This window comes from Festucalex cinctus, chromosome 1 (assembly GCF_051991245.1).
Source record: "Festucalex cinctus isolate MCC-2025b chromosome 1, RoL_Fcin_1.0, whole genome shotgun sequence".
NCBI lineage: Eukaryota > Metazoa > Chordata > Actinopteri > Syngnathiformes > Syngnathidae > Festucalex > Festucalex cinctus.
The window spans coordinates 6,769,527-6,794,430 of record NC_135411.1 but is presented as its reverse complement, the minus strand read 5'-3'; the positions used below and the strand labels follow the sequence as shown (position 1 = coordinate 6,794,430).

General features: G+C 43.7%; 2 protein-coding genes across 2 annotated transcripts in view; both read left to right on the top strand.

Moving 5' to 3' along the window:
- The first annotated feature begins 6 nt into the window (after positions 1-6).
- On the top strand, positions 7-5,318 carry LOC144014041 (E3 ubiquitin-protein ligase RNF126-like). Its single transcript, XM_077513536.1, has 9 exons — positions 7-333; positions 1,502-1,560; positions 1,633-1,693; positions 1,777-2,018; positions 2,160-2,228; positions 2,307-2,376; positions 2,775-2,868; positions 2,947-3,062; positions 4,423-5,318. Exons 1-9 carry the CDS (start codon positions 256-258, stop codon positions 4,573-4,575), a joined length of 942 nt encoding a protein of 313 aa, XP_077369662.1. The 5' UTR covers positions 7-255; the 3' UTR covers positions 4,576-5,318.
- Positions 5,319-14,524: 9,206 nt separating this feature from the next.
- LOC144014002 (potassium/sodium hyperpolarization-activated cyclic nucleotide-gated channel 2) overlaps positions 14,525-24,904 on the top strand; it is a 53,388-nt gene continuing 43,008 nt past the window's right edge. Inside the window, exons 1-3 of the mRNA XM_077513477.1 lie at positions 14,525-15,420; positions 18,628-19,051; positions 24,496-24,657. Coding sequence (XP_077369603.1) covers positions 14,873-15,420; positions 18,628-19,051; positions 24,496-24,657 — 1,134 coding nt within the window. The 5' untranslated portion in view covers positions 14,525-14,872. The remainder of the gene's footprint in view (positions 15,421-18,627; positions 19,052-24,495; positions 24,658-24,904) is intronic.

Here is a 24,904-nt window from a genome sequence, read left to right as displayed (position 1 = left end):
GCCTCTTCCGTTTTTATCGGCGGTGCCTCCTCTACGTTTGCACAACCTATCCCAGAATGCATCGCGGAATGTCGTCAGTTCTCATAGTAAATGGCCGCACGGGCGTCCGCTGCTGCGCGCTAGTTCGAACGCTTTTTTCCACTCGCCTCATCGCTCGTTCTTCGGGAGTGAATAGGTCAAGTCCATGCCCCCACGTTGGCGAGTCCGTTCTCGCGATCGTTTGGTGAAAACCTGCCAGTGTTGTTGAGTGGAGAAATGGCTGAAGCTTCTTTACCGTCGTCCTGCCGGTTTTTCTGCCACCGGTGTTCAGCGGAGATAAGCCCGCGTTTACCGGTAAGGCAAACCGAGCGGCGGTTGATGTGTTGTTGACTTTGACGAATGGTGGGATGGTTATGTTTATGTAACAGAGTTACGTCGCTAGCCACGCTTGTTTGCGAATTGCTAGCAAGTACTCGTAGTACTTTAGTTATTAAACTTGGTGGACACATTCCCACTATAATCGTATAGCGAAACCTTGTCTTCAAAAAATTACTCAATTCTGTCGGTCTGTGCTCAACTGTTTCCCTTCATTAGTAGTATATTATAGATAGCAGAAAATGTGTATTCAATCTAGTAGGGGTGTGCCAAAAAAATCGATTCATAAAAGAATCGAGATGCTCATTTATTAATCGAATTGATATTAATATCAAAAAATTGATTTTATTTAAATTAGTAATGAAGAAGAAGGGGAAAAGGCAGTTGTAGCCCACATGCTGTTTTTGTGGAAAATGGCACAACACAAAATTAATAAATGTTAAAAAAAAACAAAAAACTTTAATGTATCTATTTGTCATTTTGTCTTGCAAAGCAGACTGGGGTAGACAACAATTTTTTTGCATATCTGTAAATTGAAGCAGAAATAATTTGTCAATCAAATAATTTTGAATCGAGAATCGAAAATCGATTCTGAATCGAATCATAGACACAAAAATTGTAATCGAATCAAATCGTGAGACAGTCAAAGATTCCCTGCCCTACAATCTAGTAATTGATGTCTCGGTGTTATTCTTCAATGCCTATTCATAATTCCCTTTTCTCATCTCAATCTTTACTCAAGTTTATCTTTAATTATTTTGTGTGTACGTGAGTAAAATAAATGTCATTGGCCCACGACCTGCCAACGTTTACATAATTTGGCCCTCAGTGGTTTAAAAAAAAAAAAGAATTTCTACATGAACTCTGACGTGCATAGGCAGCCATTGGAGGGTTGTAAGAAAAGAACAGCTCCCTCTTACGTGTTCCAGTTAAGAGGCGAGCAGCAACATTTTGAAACTGATGCCAAAGTAATGATGATTATTGAAATCCAGCCGACATGTGATGAATGCATTGTAGTCATTTTATAAACAACCTCTGAAGAAACCATCAATACTAAATACGCATTTTGTGCGATATTCAGAGCCTAGTATGTTCCTCCAAGTGAAATGTACTAATGCGACATTCATTTTGGTGTCATTATCTGAAGGACTTTACCTGTCCACGCTGTGAATCTGGATTCATTGAGGAATTGCCAGATGAAAGAAGGTATAAGGAAAAATACTGAAATTCTGTTGCTCAGTGCAAGTATTGTACATATTTTACTCACCCCCCATGCAGAAATGAAGATAGCTCGCCATCCACATCCTCCGCGAGTGAACAGCCGCAAATACCCGTTCAGGTCAGTTCAAGCCGTCGATTCAGGCAATTTGCACTCTCACGCCATTCGTGTGAAATCATCCGCATTCTGTCTTTTTTTCCCAGCCCATCATGAATCACCAGCACTTGTTCACCTTCCCTCCCGGGTACAGTCCGTTCACTCTGGGAATTTTCAATGAAAACTTTGAACTCCGAACTTGGCAACCGGCAGAAGATAACAGAGAGGCCGAAACCCAGCGGGAACAGGAACTCGATCCGCAGCAACGATCGGGTGCGCACCCGCCGCGGGGTCGGCACGCGGCCCAACGACAGGGCACGCGCCATGAAGGAGTTCCCACGTTAGAGGGGTAACCGCGTGTGACGATTGTTCGCGTGTTGTGGTTAACAAAAAGTCCTTGTGTTAACATGTTATCACGACAAGGCAAATGTCAATGTCAAACATACATTTTTTTTTTTTGTTTTTTGTTTTTTAATTGCCGTTAATACAGAATTATCCAACAGCTGGTCAATGGGATCATAGCACCAACGGCCATGCCGAATATTGGAATGGGACCATGGTGGGTAACAACTGTACTTTTCACTTTTTTTTTTTTTTCATTGCGTAAGTCATATTAAATGGTTGAAAACCTTTGCAGGGGTGTGCTTCATTCAAACCCAATGGATTATGCGTGGGGAGCAAATGGACTGGATGCCATCATAACACAGGTAGAACAAGCGTCTTTTATACTACATTCATTCAAGAAATGTCTCCTGAGCAGTGAGGATCTAAGATGACACACTTTGATTCACTCATAATTCATTATAATTGTATATGTATTTTATTGTTGTCGCTTTTTTGTGAAGTATTGGGGAGGACTATTTATCTTAAAAAAAAAAAACGTTTTTTTTTGTTTTTTTTTGTGTTTTTTGGTGGACTGGAACGGATTGATGGCCATTCCATTCATTCCATTGGGGAAAGATGATTTGGGAAATGTGTTGAGCGTTATGAGCATGCTCAAAGAAGGAAGTAAAATTCTAAGTCAATGCCCCAGTGTGCCGTCAACAGATTAAAGTACAAAGTACACAAAATGTGTTGCTCAAATTGTGCCCTGCATCGCTTGAAGCTCCTCAACCAGTTTGAAAACACGGGTCCTCCTCCAGCCGATAGAGAAAGGATCAAGAGCTTGCCAACAGTCACCATCACAGAAGAACATGTGGGTACGTATCAAGAAAAAAGAAAAAAAAACAATGATCAATATGGAACATATTTGTTGATGAGTTGTTTTGCTCGTGCAGGCGCTGGTTTAGAGTGCCCCGTGTGCAGAGAGGACTACAGCGTCGGCGAGAGCGTCAGACAGCTGCCGTGCAATCATTTGTTTCACAATGACTGTGTCGTCCCTTGGCTTGAACAGGTACTGCACCGACTGGGACATCTCATTATAATATGTATAACAGCGCAATCACGCACTCGTTTCGCGAAGAAAAATAGCCCAATTTTTATGCCTCTAATTTTTTTTTAAATGATTAACTCATTCTCTTGCCGCCATTTTCACATTTCGCAATCCCGTTCGCTCCCGGCTGTTTTACTGGATTTTGACTGATTTTGCAAGGCCCACAGAATATTGTGTTCTATTGCTATAAAAGCATGGAACCTATCAAAAGAAAGATGAAAGTCTCTTCTTTCATCAGGAAAAAAAGTATGTTTCTATCTGTTTCCGTTTTGCAGCAATTAGCATTAGAAGAGAGCTAAGTTTCATCAGTTTTCACAAATCTATTTAAAATTGTAAGTAATTGAGCATTTTTTCTAGATGGCCCTGGTTGATCTCCTTTGCTCTGCTGCCACCTGCTGGCCGTTTATGTAATAACTACCATTTTTGCAACCGTTCTTTGCAGTTGAGAGGCTGCATCAAAGCCTTCTGTATACTCTAGCATAAAAAACACACACAAAAAAAACGTATAAATACATCTTTGGGAAACTTAGAACATTAAAAAAAAACGTATTTACACGTTATTGGGAGCAAATGAGTTAAGTTGATGGCCGCTTACGTTTCAATTGATTGTACATTCTCCTCACAAGGATTGCAGGGCCCTAAATCGGGTTTAAAACTGGATTTGAGAATGTGAGACGAGGAAAAACATGCCAAGTGTCTGTGATGAAGAACAACAAACCACAAATGTAACAATGACGTTGACATGAGAGGCGGCGTATAAAAAAAGAATGACATGGGGCGGATTTAACCAAGTGACATCACTTACAAAATTCAATAGAAATGTTAATAGCAGGTGATGGGACTTTTGGCTCTTTCAGGGGATTCGTTCATTCGGGAGCCGTTCACGTAAACGAACCATTCAAAAGACAGGCTCTCATGATATATATATATATATATATATATATATATATATATATATATACACCTTTTCTATTAATGGTAAACAGGATACAGTGCAGTTTATGGTGTAAAATAGTAAAAAAAAATTTTTAAAAAAATTAGAAAAAGTTTTTTTTAGACTTGGAACGGATTAAAATGATTTACATTAATTATAATGGGAAAAATTGTTTCGGATTTCGAACAAATCGCTTTTAGAACAGCTTTCTGGAACGGATTATGTTGGAAAACCGATATTTGACTGTATATGGCACTGCAAAATGTTGTTTCCTGGTATGAACACCAGGGGTCGTAGTTTTTCCATTGCAGTCAAGTTTATCCATCCATTTTATTGGCCGCTTATTCCTCCATTTTCCATTTTTGTTTCCTTCTCTTCCCTTTTTAGCACGACACATGCCCGGTGTGCAGGAAGAGCCTCAACGGGCAGAACACCGCCAGAAACCCGCCGGATTTATCCGGGATGAACTTCTCTCCCTCCTCGTCGTCGTCTTCCTCTTCCAACTCGCCGAGCAATGAAAACGCTTCCGGCAACTCGTAGGGTCTCCGCGGCAACCTCGCGCTCTCGAAAGCGTCTCGTCTACGGCGGACGCAAACGCCAGCTGCTAGTCTTAATTCTTATGACGGATGACTTGTCGTTATGCTCATCATTCCTCTCCACTCGCGCCGACTGGCGGCCGCTGTTTGCAGTCATCGAGGACGTCGGCCTCGGAGCTGCCGCCGGAGGATCCGCGGGTGCACAAAGGATAGTAAAATTAGCGTCCGCCACAAGGACACGTTTTTCGATTTCCGAGTCAAAATACAAAATTTTGGACGTTACCTGCGGTGGTGCCGATATGTTGGTTATCGATGTACGGCCAGTGGATCAAATCATGTGTACGCTTCTGACTGTATTTGTTTGCACATTTTGCTTATTTTTGGTTTTAATTTGCACTATTTTAGTTGAACTACCAATTTATGAACCTTTTTTTTTAATTATTATTATTATTATTATTAAAGGCATTCAAGTACTTTAATTTTTCTTCATAGATCCCGTGTGTGTGATGCAATTTGGGTGGTTGAATATGTTGAATTTATACTTGCATTTTTATTATGAGTGAGGACGGGAAAAAAATTAAAATAAATCCGAACCTTATTTATTAATCTTTCACCACCAGTACTAGGGCATGTAAAAAAATAAATCTTACCTCTGTGAAAATGGCTAAACGTGTCAATTAATTGTATTGTTTTATTTACTGATTTAATGTTGTATTTTTACAGTCAAAATAAAGACCTTAAAACATTTTGGAAGATTCATTCACTTTTACTACAATAGTGATGTATGATTAAAGTGGAAGTCAACTTTAAACATTTCTTGACAATAATATGTTATTTAAACATGACATTTTGATGAATATTACATTTGTGGATTATGAGTTATGCAGCAAAATCCAGCCGTTTTTATCCATCTCAGGGGGGCAGCCATTTTGCCACTTGCTGTCAACTGAAGATGACATCACAGTCGCTCAGCTCAGGCAACGACCAATCACAGCTCACCTGCTTTCTGAAGCCGATTTGTGATTGGTTGTTACCTGAGCAACATTGCTGTCATCTTAAGCCGACAGCAAGTGGCAAAATGGCCGCCCCCTGAGATGGACTAATACGGCTGGATTTGGCTTCATATCTCATATTCCACTAACACAATAATAACCACAATACCATATTATTTAGACTCGTGGGGCTGCGTATTATTGTCAAAAAAATTTGTGTGGGGGGGTTGACAATAACTCTTAATTTTTGGTTATCAGAATCCCAATTAGAACTTTCAATGTGTAGTTACAAAATGTACATTATGCGTTGTATTATTCTTTGACTAGTACTAGTTAGGCCTTGTGTGTTACCTGGTCTTCAATATGAAAGTTTTTATTGATCATAAAATGGCCCTTCACAATGTTGAGAAATGTCTTTCCATGGAATGTGTGTATGTACTTGCCATGTATATTTGGGTCATCGTCGCTACTTTAAGCGCGTTCAGGTGCTCTGTTCAGAGTAGAGTACTTTTTATTTCAGAGTTCCTGTTTGCTGAGTGTGACGCTGCTCAATCACATTAATGCGGTGCTTCTCTTTTCTTTTTTTTCTTTTTTTTTTTGTGACGGACCCCTCAGGTAGAAAACATTTTGTGCCCGCACCAACTCTCCACTGTAGCTATAAATAGCATAATTGTGTCAATAAAATTTTTGCAAGTACACCTCTGCAAATACTCCTCGCGCATGATACTGCCACCTACTGTTGTGGATGTGCAATTACACATTGCACAAATAAAAATCCTGGGGTCGCATGCGCTGCCCCAACCTCGACTGAGGATTGCATTAATGCATAACATATATATGATAATTTTGTATTCTTCTTTTATCAGATTTTCAGTGAATGTGTTATTATGTAAAAGCCAGTCGATGTTCTTTGACCAGGTTAAAGTGAGGATTTTTAGCTCTCATGACCTTTTCTCGAGTTCTACAAGTGAGGCAAGGCAAAGTATTTGCGACGACGACTACTTTGGTAACTGGCTCTGTTCGCGAGGGATGGAACGATAAGGGCAATATCGTGATATTAAAACATGTTTATGTTATGTTCACAATATTTAAAAGCAGCACATCTGTTAAAAAAATGTCAGGTTGATTTCCATTTTGTGCAGTTCTAGCACCCTCTGGTGGCTAGTTGTTGTAGTGCAATTTGATTTTCATTTAGGGATGCTTTGGCCCTTCTATGTTTAAAATCTACTCTAATTGTCAGATGAAGATGGCGTAATATGTTTGTGAATCGAATCAATATGTGGAGGAACTCAATGTGTGCACGCATGAACAACTAATATTATTATTAGAGATCGTAGGTGGTTTATATGCATTGCTGTTATGCACAAATATTGTGCTTTTTTTGTATGCGCTCTTTTTTTTTTTTTTTTTTTTTAAATATTGTGACCTTTTTTAAATATCGCCAACCTCCCCACAATATCGTGATAATTATCGTATTATGAGCTTCCATCCATTTTCTTGACCGCTTATTCCTCACAAGGGTCACGGGGGGTGCTGGAGCCAATCTCAGTTCGCCTCTCCATCCCACTGCTGGTTGAATCAGTGGGTGCTGGTGTCTGTGGATCTCACTCTGCTTTATCTATCCTTCCCTCCTTCCTCTCTTTAGTTTTTCCTCTGGTCTCTTGAGATCTCTTTAATTTGTTGGAATTTCGAGGCTTCTGGGGTTGGCGTAAGACTTTGATTTTGTAACCATGGGGAAGGCAGGAAGTGTTTGGTTGGTGCTGGATTTTACTTTGATTTATCTTTCTTTTCTTTTCTGACCTTTTCTCTGGTCTCCTGACCGTTTGAACCTCACGACTCTGGCGAGACTCTGAAGTAGGGGTGTGAATTGCCTAGTACCTGACGATTCCATCCGTATCACGATTCATAGGTCACGATTCGATTCGATACCAATTAATCCCGATATGAATTTACAAGTCGGTTGTTACGATTTTTTTTTACTCAATTTAGAAAATACCATTCAGTAAACTTGTACATGTACACTGTAAGATTTGTGTGAAAATGTATTATTTATTGATCTCAAACTTCAGTGTTATAACTGCGAGCCACTGTTTTTAACAAACAGGTTGTAACCTTTTTCATGTTAGAACAGCATTGAAATCAAATATTAAGGCTTAATGTTCCATTAATATAACATTCTTCCATGCTTAAGGTGTGAAAGTTAGACTTTTTGTTGAATATTTTTTCATCATAAATGGATGTTAAAAAATCGATTCGGCTGCCTATTGAATGGATTCGTGAATTGCGTGCTGTAGTATCGCGATATATTGCCAAATCGATTTTTTTTTAACACCCCTACTCTGAAGTATCTGGTTAAGATGAAGGGTAATTGGAAAAATAAACAATCTCTAAATATCGACCACTGGTTAAACTTACTAATAAATTATATCTCAATGGAAAAAATCTCTGCCTTAAATAAAAATCAAGTATCAAGATTTAAACAAATATGGTCTACATGGTGTACATAGAATATTTTAATCTTAATTTGGCAACTTAATCCTGCCAAGATTCTGCCTGTTAACGAGAGCCACCACATCGTTACAACTTCTGTTTTCGCTGCTTCTGTATTTGGTATTTTGTATCTGATTGTTTTTATTTTTATATAGTCAGGAACCTAGTTGCTGCTAGTGGGCTCGAGCATACCACACTATACGACACTATACTCACTAACTCCTTAAGAGTTATTTCTAGTGGGCACTAAGCATCAACACTTGGTGTTACTGCATGCTAATTAGTCAATTTTCTGAACGCCGTCCCCCGTGGTCGGGCGGGGGTGGTTCTGCCGCCCCCCCCCCCCCCCCCCCCGTTGTCTGCTCGGTAGCGGTTGCGTCTTGGCCGCTCCCTGGGCCCCCTGTGGGGTGCGGTGTTGGGGTGCTTTCCCTGGTGCCCGGGGGCGGCGCCGTCCCGGCGCGGTCCGCTGCTCCGTGCCCGGCGGCGCGGTTCGGGGCGGGTGGGCCTCTGGTGTGCCCCGTGGCTCCCTCTCCCCTCCCCCTTCCTCCCCCCCGTCGCCTCTCCCTCCTCGCCTCCTCCCGCCCATCCTCCTCTGCCTCCCGGTCCCTTTTCCCTTGTCGCCCTCCCTCCCCCCCCCCCCCCCCCCCCCCCCCTCCTGCCCTGCAGCCGCCCTTTCGCCTTCTTGTCGTCTTCCCCCCGCTTCCCCCTCCCCCCTTCCCTGTCTGCCCCCCGCCCCCTCCCCCTCCCTCTCCCTGGGCCTGGGGCTCCCTCCCCGGCCCGGGCGTCGGGCTCCGGGGGCCGGGCGGGGGTTTGAGGCCTGCCCCACTCCGGTAGAACTCCTGGCGCCCCGGGCGGGCTCCGGTGGCCGGTGGGCTGTCCAGTAGCCCTGCTGCGCTGGCGGCCCGCCTATTGTGGTGCCAGATGGGTGGGGTGGGGGGCGGGTGGGGGTGGGGGGTGCTGGGGGACGGGCGTGCCACCTACACCCGCCGGGTTGGGTGAGGCCCCGCTGGTCGCTCCTCTTACTCACTTCACTAGTTTTGCACTATACACTTTGTAAATATACACATAGGGCACACAACACATTTCTTGGTGGGGTGGGGAAGGGTGGAAACACCGTCTTCACCCTTCAACTCCCCTCCAATTTTAATGCACTTCATGTCCAAGGGGAGGGGTGAGTTGGGGCGGGGAGCCATCAGAGGGGATGGACTGCAGTGCCTGGCAGCGCTGTGGTCCCCCCCATCTGTGTCCCTGCCCCACCACTTTGTCCCTCCTTTTTTGGGGGGGGGGGGTGCGGGTGTGTCGGAGTAGGGGAAATTTTTTCCCTCTGCTCCGACTCACCTGCTCCCAATTTTAATGCACCACACACGCACACACTTGTATATACACTGGGTGGGGCCACATTCACGGTGTAAGGGTTAGAGCTCGCCAGTCGGCGAGCTGGCGGACTCAGTAACAGGGTTAGGTGTCACTAGTACTCTGGCGTGACGACCGGGGCCTCTCCCCACCGGGCTCGGTGTTCTGGTGTTCCGCCTTTTCCCCTGGTGCTTCCTCCTCTGCTTCCCCCCTCCCGCCGCTGTGCTACTCTCGCACAGCTGGAGGTGGGGTGGGCACGTTTTCCCTCTCTGCGCTGCTGCCCGGTGCCGGTTTCCGGGGGTGGGGGGGGGATCGCTGGGGGCCGGGTTCGCGGGGGGGTTGGCGGTCGTCGGGGGGGGGGGGGGGGGCGGCTTGTTTGGGGGGGGTGGAGGTATGGGTGGGTGGGGGGTTGGGTGTTGGGGGTCGGGGTGTGTTCGGGGATTTGGGGGCCGGGGGGTGGTGGGGCCTGGGTCGTGGTGGGTGGCGGGTTTGGGTGGGGTGCGGGGGGGTCGTGGGGGGATGGCGGCTGGGGACCGGTGGGGCGCTGTGGGGGCCCGCTGGGCCTCGTTCTGCGGCCTTGGGTTCGGGGGTGTGGGCCGGGGATGGGGCGGGGGGTGTTCCGGGCGTCTGGGTCGGCTCACCGACCGGTGTCCGCTCGGGTGGCTTGGGGGTGGCCTTGGTGCTGCCGCGGCCTGGGGATTTCGGGGGGGGGGGGGGGGGGGGGGGGGCGGTGCTCGCTTTGCTGGACCGCGGTTGACGGCTTCTTTCTTTGGTGGTGGTCCTTATGCATGCCAGATCCGTCGCACCAGCATCTACTGAAACTCAACAGAAGTAGCCTCTCCCTCCCACAGCCCCTTGAATCAGTGGGTGCTGGTGTCTGTGGATCTCACTTTGCTTTATCTATCCTTCCCTCCTTCCTCTCTTTAGTTTTTCCTCTGGTCACTTGAGATCTCAATTTATTGGAAGTTTGAGGTTTCTGGGGTTGGCATAAGACTCTGGTTTTGTAACCACGCAGGAGGGGTCTTGTTGGTGCTGGACTTCACTTTGATGGATTGGATGTACTGGCTTCCATGGATCTCACTCTGCCTTATCGATCCTTCCCTCCTTCCTCTCTTTAGTTTTTCCTCTGGTCTCTTGAGATCTCGCTAAATTTGCTGGAATTTAGAGGCTTCCGGGGTTGGCGTAAGACTTTGATTTTGTAATCATGGGGAAGGCAGGAAGTGTTTGGTCGGTGCTGGATTTCACTTTGATTTATCTTTCTTTTCTCTTTATTTTTTTCTGACCTTTTCTCTGGTCTCCTGACCATTTAAACCTCACGACTCTGGCAAGATTCTGAAGTACCAGGTTAAGGCGAAGGGTAATGGGATATTTATAAGGCTTTAGGTGAATTAATGAGTATAAATTTATACGTATTTGCACGCACACGCACGCACGCGCACGCACGCACGCACGCAAACGCACACACGCAAACGCAGGCACACACACACACACACACACACAAAAAAAGAGCAATGATGATAAGACGTTGAATCGGTAAGACTACCGAATGAACAATTCTGAGCTCTAAAAAAAAAAAAAAAAAAAAAAAAAAAAAGATGAAGGGTAATGGGATTTTTATGAGGTTTTAGGTGAATTAATGAGTATAAATTTACACGTATTTGCGTGCACGCACACACATACGCGCACATACACGCACGCACACAAACGCACACATAACGTTTAAAAAAAAAGAAAAAAAAAAGAGAGCAATGATGATAAAACGTTGAATCAGTAAGACTACCGAATGAACAATTCTGAGCTCTCTCATAAAAAAAAAAAAAAAAAGTATTGTCACGTTGGCTGCAGTAACGAGGCTCCGTGTGTTAGCCCGCTAGAGGACACTCAACACGCATTATGTGTCACAGTGACCCATGCATGGAGAGATATTGTCATTGCAAACAACCTTTCAATACAGGACAAGAACCCCCCCCCCCCCCCCCCCCCCCCACCTAACAAATCTTAAACAGTATCCATGCGCATCATGAGTGTGTCGCTTTGGTTCATTTCCCACATTGAGGGAACAAGAGCGAGGCCTCAGTTGGACGGATGGAACTGATTAAGAGCAGCTTAAGCTTAATGAAGGTAATGACATCTAATGCGCTTCGAGTGCTTAATTAATGGGAATGCTCCAAAAGTCAAAAGTATTACAGCAGATATGCAAACAAGTCACGTTCGATGGGAAGCTGCCTGATTTGACATCCGTGATGCACTTTAACGTACGTGCTGAGTCCTTAACAGGAAGACAATTTTGGGCCCAAGCAGACTCGTACGTATATTTCGCACTACTAGTGACACAATCGGCATATCCTCCTGACTACCAGCAATTCAAAATTGTCCTCTGTAGTGGACCTTTTTTAAACCTGAATATCTCCCATCCAGTGCATACGATTGAATTAACTCATTTTGTGCTCTATAAAGGACATTCAGAGCTTTCCAATGATAGCAAATGTGTAGGGGTGGAGCTTTGCTACCTTGGATTGCATCATAAAAGAAAATGGCTTCCCTCAGTGGAAGCACTTTTGAGGGAAGAGGGAAAATAAGTTTACTGTATAACACTTTTTATTGAACAAAATTAGGCTTTAAATGTTGTTAGCATGTTTTCTATAAGACTCTTAATAACATATTAAAGTATTGTTTGAATTATTTTAACTGTATTTGAGCCTAGCATTTAAGTTTTAAAAAATGTCCTCTGTAGTGGACAAATCATAGCTTAAAAATAAAAACTTTTTTTTTTTTCAAAAATTTCTTTTGCAGTATTCCAGTGACTTCACAAATATTGGGAATATCAAAATAAATGTGATCGGACAATATTTTTCTTTTCCTGGTAGTCAGGAGGATATTATTAGTATGCATTTAAACCTTACTAGTAAACTTCACTAATAACACTAGTAGGCATGTGTTATGCTAGTAGCACTAGTATTTATTTATTTATTTATTTATTTTACCCCAACTTCTAAGAAATAACAAAACGTTCAATAGAAGTAAGTCAAGTGTAACTTTACTTGGTCAACTGTAACAATTCCTTGTTCATACCATCAGCCCCGCCCCCATGATATTTCAAAGTATTTACAAAATGATTTTATATTTTTACACTTCTTGTTTTACGACAAAGTGGAGATATATTAATATGATTCCTCTATATTGCTCTCGAGTAGCCTACCCAATGATGACCAACTGTTTTAATTAACAAATAAGTCAAATGTGTTTTTAAATCAGCTTTTTGTTATACGTTTGTTGGTATGTCTCCCTTACAACTGTTCAAACATTTTGTTTTATCACCAATATACAACAACCCCTTTTAGCCATTGACAAGCAGCAATTCTGAAAGTTTGGCTCCCTCTCGTGGCAGAAGATTCACCGAATTAAATGTCGAAATTGTGCATATTATAATTATTATTATTATTATTATTATTTTAAATCAGCACATTTGTCATGAACAACTCAATTGTATTTGACTTACGTGCACGTTTATTTGCCTATAATATTTAAGAACGGTTTCTGTTTTAAATATTGTTTCAGATTGTTTTACGTTGTTTATTTATGTGTAAAAATTTACTTTTTAATAGAATCATATTGTATTTTGGTGCAGTGTTGATGTTAAAACGGCATCATACAGTGTTTTATGTTTTCTGAATATTAAAAAAATACTATACTACAGAACTATTTTAAATTTGGTATTTTGGTGAGTATGAGGGCACTTGGAGAGTTTTTTTTTTTTTTTTTTTTTTTTTTTAAATATTTGTTTTTTTTTAATATTTGTTGTTTTTAATGACCTCAGAAATAACATCAGTCTAATTGTTCTGACATAAAAATTAGGTCGTCTCTTACTTTTCATGCATGTTTCAATGTGAATCTGTGGTGGCCGTGGCTCAAGAGGTGCATAATGATAATAATAATAATAATAATAATATCCATCCATCATCTTGACCACTTACTCCTCACAAGGGTCGCGGGGGGCGCTGGAGCCTATCCCAGCTGGCTTCGGGCAGTAGGTGAGGTACACCCTGGATTGGTTGCCAGTCAATCGCAGATAATAACAATAATAATAATAATAATAATAATAATAATAATAATAATAATAATAATAATAATAATAATAATAATAATAATAATTAGTGTTGTTCTGATACCGATACTGGTATCGGCAGAGGCACCGATACTGCATTAAAACAGTGGTATCGGTATCTGTGACTACTCACAAGTAAAATGCCGATACCATTAATTCCAACACTAATATAGAATTTTGGATGCAGCGTCTTGTGTCTTGCTGGTGCACGACATTCACTGATATGTGACATGTTCACTGCATGCCGATCTAAGATATCCTATTGGCCCTTGAATTCTCTGAACCAATGACAGGACAGCTTTTTCATGTTGAGGAAAAAAAAACCTTAGGTATACCTTAAGTATCTGTATGGTATCGGTATCGGCCGATACTGCAAAGCTGGGTATCGGTATCGGGGCCAAAAAAAACGGTATCGGAACAACACTAATAATAATAATATCCATCTTCTTGACAGCTTATTCCTCACAAGGGTCGCGGGGGGTTGCTGGCACCCATCTCAGCTGGCTCTGGGCAGTAGGCGGGGGACACCCTGGACTGGTTGCCAGCCAATCGCAGGGCACACAGAGACGAACAACCATCCACACGCACACGCACACCTAGGGACAATTCGGAGCACCCGATTAACCTGCCATGCATGTCTTTGGAATGTGGGAGGAGACCGGAGTACCCGGAGAAGACCCACGCGGGCACGGGGAGAACATGCAAACTCCACCCAGGAAGGTCCGAGCCTGGACTCGAACCGGAGACCTCAGAACTGGGAAGCGGACGTGCTAATAATAATAATAATAATAATAATTATTATAATAATAATAATAATAATAATAATAATAATAATAATAATAATAATAATAATAATAATAATAATTATAATAATAACAGTTATGTTTCTAGACATGTTTTGGGAAATGTCCTCCATTTGTGGAATGACCCATGCACGTACGTTTCCGCATTCGCGTTTGGTGCGGGAGGAGGAGGCGGAGGTGGCGGGCGGCAGACAAACTTGAGGCCAGGAGGGGGAGCCGCGTCCCCGGCTTTCCAGGAGCTGTGCACTCCGCCAAGGAGCCCTGCCTTCCTCACGCGTGAGAGAGGACGCTCTCGCATCCTCACGGCCCAGACAACTGCTGCCTCGCGGAGCCACGGAGACCCGCGGACGTCATCCGGGCGATGCTGCCCGCCACGGCCAGAGCAGCGAAGCATCTGGGGCGGAGGCGTCGCACTCGGAGCCGGCCGTCGCGATAGACAGCGCGGACGCGACAGCGGGTGATGGTGGCAGCAGCGGCAGCAGCAGCAACCGCAACAGCAGCAGCAGGAGCAGCAGCAGCAGCAGCAGCAGCAGCAGCAGCGTCGCTCCGATTTCCAGCATGAAATGCAACAAAAACGGAGAATGCAGGAGGGACTCGGGCACCGGCAGCCTGCGCTCGATCATCTCCAAGCAGGAGAAGCAGCAGACGGCGAGGGCCGACGACGCCAGCAAGCGCGGAGCTTGTCACTCGGACGGCTCCGTCACGCCGGGCGGGTCCCTCGCCGGCGGGCTGCACGCAGGCGAGCCGGCCGCTACCCCCGGGGCGAGCGGCGCGCCCGAGAAGAAGGACCCCAAGGTGTCCTTCTCCAACGCGCCGAGCCGCAAAGCCTCGTCGTCGCTGCACGGGCCGAGCCAGACCCCGCTGCAGCCCAGGAACTCTGTCACTTTCCAGAAGCCGGACGACGGACCCCCGATCGCCCCCGCCGAGGATGCGGAAGCCCGCGGCAGCCAGGCCAGCTTCATGCAGAGGCAGTTCAGTAGCATGCTGCAGCCGGGAGTCAACAAATTCTCCTTGCGCATGTACGGCAGCCAAAAGGCGGTGGAGCGCGAACAGGAGCGGGTCAAATCGGCCGGCAATTGGATTATCCACCCTTACAGTGATTTCAGGTAAGACCCTCGGGATGCGTTGCGTGCACTCGTTGCCCTCTACAACTTCTCATGTGGGACACCACATGACTTCTGATTAAAAGCGTCCACGCCACGCAGCCATCCAAACAACCTGTTGTCACTCGAACGGACTTGCAGAGAGTTGCGGTCGTAAACTCAAAAGCCTCGCGGTGTGTAGCGAGTCTGGGATGGCCTGCTAACACATGCAGCCACTCTTTTTTTTTTTTTTTTTTTTTTTTTTGCATTGCACCGAGCTCGTGTGCGCATTATGATGAAATGACACCATTTCAAACATCGACTTATCCTTTTGTCAGATCGTGATTGGCAAAAAAAACAAAAAAACAAAGCTTCCTAGGCTAGAGGTTGTGTGCGCGTGCGCGCGCAGTAATGGAATGTCACCTTGAGCCAAAAGCACGCTCACCGGAGACATCCGCCCGGATCCTATAATCTGTTTACAAGCACTAGAAATAAATGGTGACAAATATTTTCTTTTTCTTTTTTTAACTTGATCAATCTGGCTTATTTGCCTTTGACCTATCAGAAGCTGACTTGCACCGGGATGGGTCAGGCAGGGAATGTCTGGCTTTCAGCACCACCAAAAGAGCGGACAGCTCCCCTCGAACCTCGAACCTCCGCTCGCCATTCGCGTCTGGCCCGTTTTGGAATCGCATGATCACAAACATCGAGTCGGCGCGCCACTTTCAATGAGCTCCAAGTTGAGTTAAAACCTCGCCGGAGAGAGACCTCGGCTCCCACGCAGAGACGAACCGCAGCCGCCTCGACTCTCATTGTCATGCTAATGCATGCGCGCGGTTGAAGTCGATCCGAAAGTCGAGCGTGATCACCGGGGTTGCTTCTCATTTGTTGCAATGTGGAGTCGGCGCTCGTTGTGTAAGTGGCGGGGTAGTGACTCAGCGCTGCACCTGTCCTGCAGAGACACGATGCTGCGACGGGGGCCCCGAAACTCGAGTGTACTCTGACTTGTCACGTCGCCACGAAGCATCAAAGTCATCGTTTGTCCGTGTGGACTTCACTGCATGCGCAACTCTTCGACAAATTAGCTTGAATTTGTGACATTTTTGCAATCGCTGTACAAGGTGCAGCGATTGTGCAAAAAAAAAAAACGTTTCCCAAGTGTGGCAAGGGAGTCGTGTCTTGAGCTGCGAGCAAAAATTGGAGATAAGAGCGCTAACATGATGGTAGTTGACTCTGGAAGTAATCATAAAACAAAATTACATGTTGCTTGCTTTTAACCAAACCTCTAAGTTCGCTTACAAAAAGTCTGCTAGCTTAAATGCTAGAAAATAATGGGAACTACCCACTGATGTGACTGGATAGCCGATATAGCCCATACACACCCGTGCAAGCTGTTGAAGTTACTGGGCGGCCATCTTGCTCCTCCCATCTCTCATGAGCATACTGCTGTATACACTATACGGTATACGTTAGGGATGTAACGATAATGTCAATATCGTGACATCGTGACATTAAAACTGCCACAATATATCGTCGCCGTCATGTCACGACATTAAACACAGCACATCTGTTAAAAAAAAAAGTTGGGTTGATTTCCACTTGTGCAGTTCTAGCACTCTCTGGTGGCTAGTTTTTAAGTGCAGTTTAATTTTCACAAGGCATGTTTTGGCCCTGTTTTTTTTTTTTTTTAAATATTGTGCTCATTAGTTAATGTTGGTGATCAGTTTGAATGCATTATTATTTATTGAGTTTATGTAATTTTATTTTTCCGTATCATATGGTTTGACATGGTCAGTCAAAAAATGTTTATAGTTTAATTGAGGATTTAATTTTATTTTTGAATTTCAGATGCACTTTAAATCTTTTCTGTTACAGTTAATAAAGCTATTCTTTGTTGTAAGTTGGTCCATATTTCTTTCTTTTTTTTTATTCTCTTATACGTTAATACAGATTCAGTGTCATGCAGAGGTGTGCTTATAACAATTTTATAGACAAATGATACTATTTATAGTCGCGTGGGGGTGGGGGGAGATGTTTTCTTCTTACTGGGGGGGGCGGCATGACAGAAAATAATTGAGAAGCACTGGTTTACGGTAAGGACAATTGAAACAACAACAAAAAAAAGTCAATGGAATAGTGGGATTGCGAAACACAGAAACCGCGATGGACGGTGTCATGACCGGGTCATGTCAGGGTTAAGTTTGGGTCGTGCAAAGGGCATGACAGGGTTATGTTTGGGTCATGGTACTGTCATGACTGGGTCATGCCAGGGTTATGTATGGGTCATGCAAGGGCATGACAGGGTTATGTTTGGGTCATGCAAGGGTTATGTTTGGGTCATGGTACTGTCATGACTGGGTCATGCCAGGGTTATGTTTGGGTCATGCAAGGACATGACAGGATTATGTTTGGGTCATGCAAGGGTTATGTTTGGGTCATGGTACTGTCATGACTGGGTCATGACAGGGTTATGTTTGGGTCATACAAGGCCATGACAGGGTTATGTTTTGGGTCATGCAAGGGTTATGTTTGGGTCATGACCGTGTGGTCAAGTGTCTGTTTTGAACTGATGTAACCAGCATCTAGTTTCAACTGGTAAGACGCTATGTGATGTCAGGAATCTTTAATCTCTTTATCTGGTCAACAGCCAATCAGATAATTCCATGTCAGTCCTGTTACCCACATGTCTAGCCACAACCAATCAGATCGATTCACTGTCTATATAAGCCTGTCTGAGAAGTGTGTGTTTTTGGCGGATTATTTCCTCTGTTGCTCTATGCAACTCCACAGTCCAAGTTAGCTTAGCGTCTCATGATTCTTGATATATTCTCGTTGTTTCTCGTCTATAGTCAAGTTTGTTCCACGCCCCTCGATGTTATGCGAAACAAAAAGAGTTAAAATCTTATTTGTGTCTGCGTTTTTGGGATCCAAATCCAGAACATAACAATTTGACGGTTGTCTGTCTACTATCATAATTTTCAGACCAATTAAGTTTGGCTTTTTGAACATTTCCCCCAGCCAAATAAATAAATAAAATGGTGTTTTCAATTGGCAGAAATTGTGATATTTTTTTCCACCGGTTCCAAAAAATCCCCGGTGACCACCCGAACTACATCTCAAGTGACTTTTGGTCTCTCCATAGCAACTGACTGCGATTTTCTCTGTTTTTCCCACCGCCCCACTTCTACCTCCCACTGTACCCAACATACACAAACCTCACGGCCGCTGCAGGTTCTACTGGGATTTCACAATGCTGCTGTTCATGGTGGGCAACCTGATCATCATCCCCGTGGGCATCACCTTCTTCAAAGAGGAGACCACCACGCCCTGGATCATCTTCAACGTGGTCTCGGACACCTTCTTCCTCATGGACCTGGTGCTCAACTTCCGCACGGGAATCATCATCGAGGACAACTCGGACATCATTTTGGACCCTGAAACCATCAAGAAGAAGTACCTGAAGACCTGGTTCATCGTGGACTTCATCTCCTCCATCCCAGTGGATTACATATTCCTCATAGTGGAGAAAGGGATCGATTCCGAAGTGTACAAGACCGCTCGAGCCCTCAGGATCGTCCGCTTCACCAAGATCCTGAGCCTGCTGCGGCTGCTGAGGCTCTCCAGACTAATACGCTACATACACCAATGGGAAGAGGTAATTGCTTCTGAATGATTTTTAATTTTTTTCACGAGGTTTACTTCTGGAAGACAGGTTGAACGAAACCCCCAATTTAGCAGATGTCAAAAGGTCACAGATGAGTTGGCTTGTACCCAACAACCTGCACGCGCCTCCGGGCTCAATATTAACTCATTAGCTCCCAAAAACGTATAAATACGTCATATTTTAAATGTTTTAAGTGTCCCAAAGACGTATTTATATGTTTTTTGTTGTTGTTGTTGTTGTTTTTTTTTTTTTATGCCAGCGCATAGAGAAGGCTTTGATGCAGTCTCTCTACTGCAGAAAATTTTTGAGTGGCAGCAGATTATAAGAGATCAACCAGGCCATGTTAAAACAAGCTGATTTCCCCAAAGTTCTAAGCAGAATTGTGGAAAAACGATGAAACTTAGCTATGTTCTATTGCTAATTGCTGCACAGCGGAAACAGATAGGAATATACTTTTTTCCCCGATAAAAGAAGAGACTCTAATCTCTCTTTTGGTATGTTCCATATTTTTATAGCAATAGAACATAATATTTCGCGGGCCTTGCAAAATCAGTCAAAATCCAGGAAAACACTTAAATGAAAATGGTTGGGAGTGAATGAGTTAATGTTGTCACCTCCCGCCTCATGGTGAGCGCTGCATAATATCCAGCAGGATGTTTGAGCCTTAACAAACTTTGCATTCCAATTACTGTTATTGTCACACGAACGCCCCCTGCAGCTCCCCCCGCCCCTCGCTGCGCCCGCCTCCCCGTTTCTCACTGTCTGACCTGGAAATCCCACAGGCAGCATCAGGCAGTCTAATAAGCAGCCTATTATCAGGGCAAACACAGTTAATCAATTAAGGCAACGCTGAAAGAGCAAGTTGGGCTGACTGGGAATAACGCGCAGCGCTAACGGCCAGCTCCACTGCCATTATATACCATAGAACCTGCAAAGATAATATAAGACAATTGGTCGGTAAACCAAAATGTTTCGGAAAAAATTGCTTCAAAATGTCAAAAAAAAAAAAATAGCGATGGGATATCAAAGAACTGTTTGAAAGACCTTTTTGATAAAAGTTAGTTTCCAAATTAGACTCTAAACAGCGCTTCTCAAAGTGCGATACGAGTACCATTAAGTGGTATGTCGGCTCCCTCTGGTGGCACTAAATTCAATTACTTAAAGGGATACTTTACTTATTTAGCCATTTTTTTGGCAGTTAAACATTAATATTTTGCCTATAATACATTTAATATTTTCTAGAGCTGTCAAACACTAAATTTTTTTAATCAGATTAATCACATCTTCGAATTTTGATTAATCATGATTAATCACTGACTTAAAAAGGCTTTTTCTCCCAACAGATTTTGCCCGCTAAATTTGAGGCGCACCTGTTATGTGTTTTTTCGAGGGTTATGTTTACTGTCATGACTAGAGTCATGCAAGGGTTATGCTTACTGTCATGATTAGGGTCATGTAAGGGTTATGCTTGGGTCATGTAAGGGTTATGCTTACTGTCATGATTAGGGTTATGCTTGGGTCATGCTTACTGTCATGATTAGGGTTATGTAAGGGTTATGCTTGGGTCATGCAAGGGTTATTTTCGGGTCATGACCGTGAGGTCAAGTGTCTGTTTTGAACTGATGTAACTAGCATCTAGTTTCAACTGGTAAGACGCTATGTGATGTCAAGAATCTTTAATATCGTTATCTGGTCAACAGCCAATCAGATAATTCCATGTCAGTCCTGTTACCCACATGTCTAGCCACAACCAATCACAATTTTTTTCGACATTTAATGTTATGACTATGAGGACGTCTTCAAAAACGTTTATCGACTGCACACGCTCGTCCTGCTATTTCTAATCAATTAATTATTTGCATAATTTAAAATGGGGAAAAAAATTACCTACGGCATATGTAAACATTTATTAAATGCTTTACTTTAATGCATGTAGTTATGTTTATTGCTCAAACTCGAACGGCTTCCTTTAACGTAACCATCCGCTGTCAGCTAAAAAGGATCATCTGCAGTCAAAATTAATAGTGTGATTAATCTGTGGTAATACAATGATTAATGCGATCATTTTTTGTGATTAATTAATTAGTTAACGCTTTAACTTTGACAGCACTAATATTTTCTGAAAATGGCTCAGGTAACCAATCACAGCTCACTTGCTTTCTAGGTTTGGTCATGTGACATGCACAAGCTGATCTGTGATTGGTTACCCGAGCCCTTGTGATGTCATTTTCAGTCGACAGCAATTTGCAAAATGTGTTTTTAAAGGTACTAATTGTACATGAAAAATAATGGAAGTATCAAATTAATTATAGACAAAATATTCCGTTTTTATTGCTATAATGGGCTAAATAAGTGAAGTATCCCTTTAAATTATTTTTAACCCAGTCCAGTGGATTTAGCGAATATAATTTGTTTTTAACTTGGAAGTTCAAAACATTTTCATTCAATCTTTTCGAACAGTGTTTTAAAAACCATTTAATGTTTTTTTTTTTGTGCATTTTAAAGCTACAGTGTTAATGTTAGCAACAGCTTCTGATATGAAGAGGTCGCTTAAAGCAATTGTAGTTATGACAAAAACAGCCAGCAGGTGGGAGCAGAGCGTAAGAGATCAGCTAGGTCAATGTTGCAACAAGCTCTTTTTGACAGTGTTTTCACCAGGAATCTGAATATTAGGCGTTTTTCCACCGCTGGAACCTTTGGAGAACTTTTCAGTTTACCTTGGTAAAATTCAGTTTGGCCGTTTTTCCACGACCACCAATTACTAGGGTACTTAAATTCCCCAGGGGCCATCCAAGTACGATCTCAGCAGCAGGGACTTACTGAGCCAGGCAGGAACTTTGAGGGGGCGGGGCTGCAATGGGCACGGCTGATTGGTCAAATTTGGGGACGTTGTTTTTACATCAGCTGGACTCAATGGAGAAGGCGAGGACGCACGGCTGTTGCGTGGCAGACTTTGGCCTCAGCTCGATTTCCTCCCCCAAAGGATGCGCGTCGCTCCGAGCAGCGGCCCGACTCCCAAGGAGACGAGGTCCGGCAATGTCACGAGCTCCTTCGACTTTGCGTTTTCCGCCACCGTTGGCAGCGCGGCGTTGGCATTTTGCAGGCGCTGAGCAGTGCGGCGGGCCTCCGCTGCTCACTTGACCTTTGGATAATTGGATTTTTCAAGATATGATGTGATACACACACACACACACCCACAGACTGATGCATGATGGGAAGTGATACTTGGCATGCATGGAGAATGAGAGTGGAGACGAGAGGTTGAGTGAGTGTCATCTCCCCTCCCCGTCACGGAAGTCACGTCACTTGTTTCATTTTGGGACCTTGTCGACTTGCTGCGTCATCGCTCACGTATGACGTCACAGCGTCGCTCTTACAGTTAACTCATTCACTGCCGTTGACGGCAAAAGACGTCAAATGATGTAGTTTTTTCTGGGCTGGCAGTGTGCCATTGACGGCAAAAGACGTCAAATGATGTAGTTTTTTTCTGGGCTGGCAGTGAATGTGTTAAAAAACAATCGCAACAGACATACAAACCGCCGCAAAAAGGTGAAAGCGTAATTTCACAAGTTGAACACGTGCTTGTGGAAGAACCCGGCCCCGTTCCTCTTCATGGGAAAAGTATCACTTCTCCCTCAGCAGCGCTGACCTATTTTCTTATTCCTCCATTGCACGAGGCACGTGCTGGCTGCTACAGTGCATGCCCGCCATAATTGTATTTCTCCTAAGCAATCTCTTCCTTTTATGCATTATTATTATTATTATTATTATTATTATTATTATATTAGATTATTATATTAGATTATTGTTATTATTATTATTATTATTATTAATAATAATGGGGTGTCAGGTGATTACAATTTTTAATCTCTTTAAGAAAAAAAACACAATCGCATGAGTTCAATTAAATCGTGATTAATCGCAAATTTTATATCTGTTCTTAATGTATAAATAAAATGTACAATAAAATATTTTTTTTACAGGTTTCCCACTCTTCTGAACATAAAATAAAAATAAACAAATGAAATAAAAACTGAATAAAAAATAAATAAAAGTGGAAAAAATGTTAAACTAATAGAAACATGGCTGCATTACGAGTGTGGTCTCAGAATGAATTAAACTCGGATCTCGAGGCACCAATTTACTTCCTTACTGTAATGCGCTCGCAAGTGGGAAAGAAGAGCCGCAGTTACAGATGCACTTTTCAGAAGCTGCTTTTGGCCACAGCTCACACCCAAACACTCGCATGCAGATTCACCAGTGCCACATGCTCCGCCTCTTAAAGGGATACTTGACTCATTGAACAATTTTCAGCAGTGAAAAGTTCATATTTTGTCCAGAATGAATTTGATAACTTCATTATTTTTCATGTGCAATTAATACCTTTAAAAAGTATATTTTTCTAATTGCTGTCGACTGATGATGACATCACCTGTGCTAAGGAAGTAGGTAACGCCCAATCATGCCTCACCTGTTCTCTGAGGTTGGTCAGCAAACTGAGACATGATTGATGTTACCTACTTCCTCAGCACAGGTGATGTCATCATCAGTCGACAGTAACTAGAAAAATTACTTTTTAAAGGTACTAATTGTACATGAAAAATAATGACATTACCACATTAATTATTGCCAAAATATTAACTTTTTACTGCTGAATATGGCTCAACGAGTCAAGTATCCTTTTCAAGTCAAATTCATGCACATAGACATTACAGTATGTACAGTGTTTTATGTAACGTATGCTATGCATGTAATTTGTTTAAAACACGAATTTTTACATGTTTCAAGCGTGTGGCAAGGGTAATATTTCACTTTATCGTCAACTGTGCGTCTGCGAATCGTCCCCCGCGATAAACACGGGTTCGCTCAGTTGTCAGCTGAAAGATGATTGGCCAAAATGTTTGCCCACAACATGAGTGACGTGGAAGAAGACGCAGACGATCAGTTGTTAACTCATTCACTGCCATTGACGGCAAAAGACGTCAAATGATGTATTTTTTTCTGGGCTGGCAGTATGCCATTGACGGCAAAAGACGTCAAATGATGTAGTTTTTTTCTGGGCTGGCAGTGAATGTGTTAAGGATCATAATGGTCCCTGTCCATCATGTGCGCGTCCAATGTCCGTCCGTACACGCGTGTGCGTGCGTGTGCGCGTTCCCGCAGGCTAGACCGAAGTGTGTGTGTGTGCATTTGAGGGCGCTCAGTGATGTCACGCGTCTTGCCCGCTCCCTGCTGTGCGCGACGCGCGACTGATGGGAGCCTGTCATCCCCGCTCATTTATCAAACCGGGCGGAATCTGAAGGGTTGCCGCTTCCGTGTGAAATTTGGATTCCACGACTTGACAGTTCGCTATTTGCAGTGATAGCCAAGTTTGTAAAAAGTGGGATTGATTGTTGTGGGATGTTCACGATGTCGCCGCCGCCGCCGCGCTGCAGATCTTCCATATGACCTATGACCTGGCCAGTGCCGTGATGCGGATCATCAACCTGATCGGCATGATGCTGCTACTGTGCCACTGGGACGGCTGCCTCCAGTTCCTGGTTCCCATGCTGCAGGACTTCCCCTCGGACTGCTGGGTGTCCCTCAACAAAATGGAGGTAAGCAACGTGGCGACAAATTCAACTTGCAGGTTGTGAGACAGATGACGCCGCATTTAACATGTCCGCTCCCCGTTCACACTTTACACCTAACGAGTCAAATAACACCAAAGACGGAAAAAAGGCAAACTGGGCCCAATTTGGACATTTTCCCTCAGGGGTGGACTCGCTTTTGTTGCCTGCAGTTTACACAGTGATGGCTGTTTTGGGTCATTTTGAGGGGCCAGTAAATTTACATTAAGCAAGA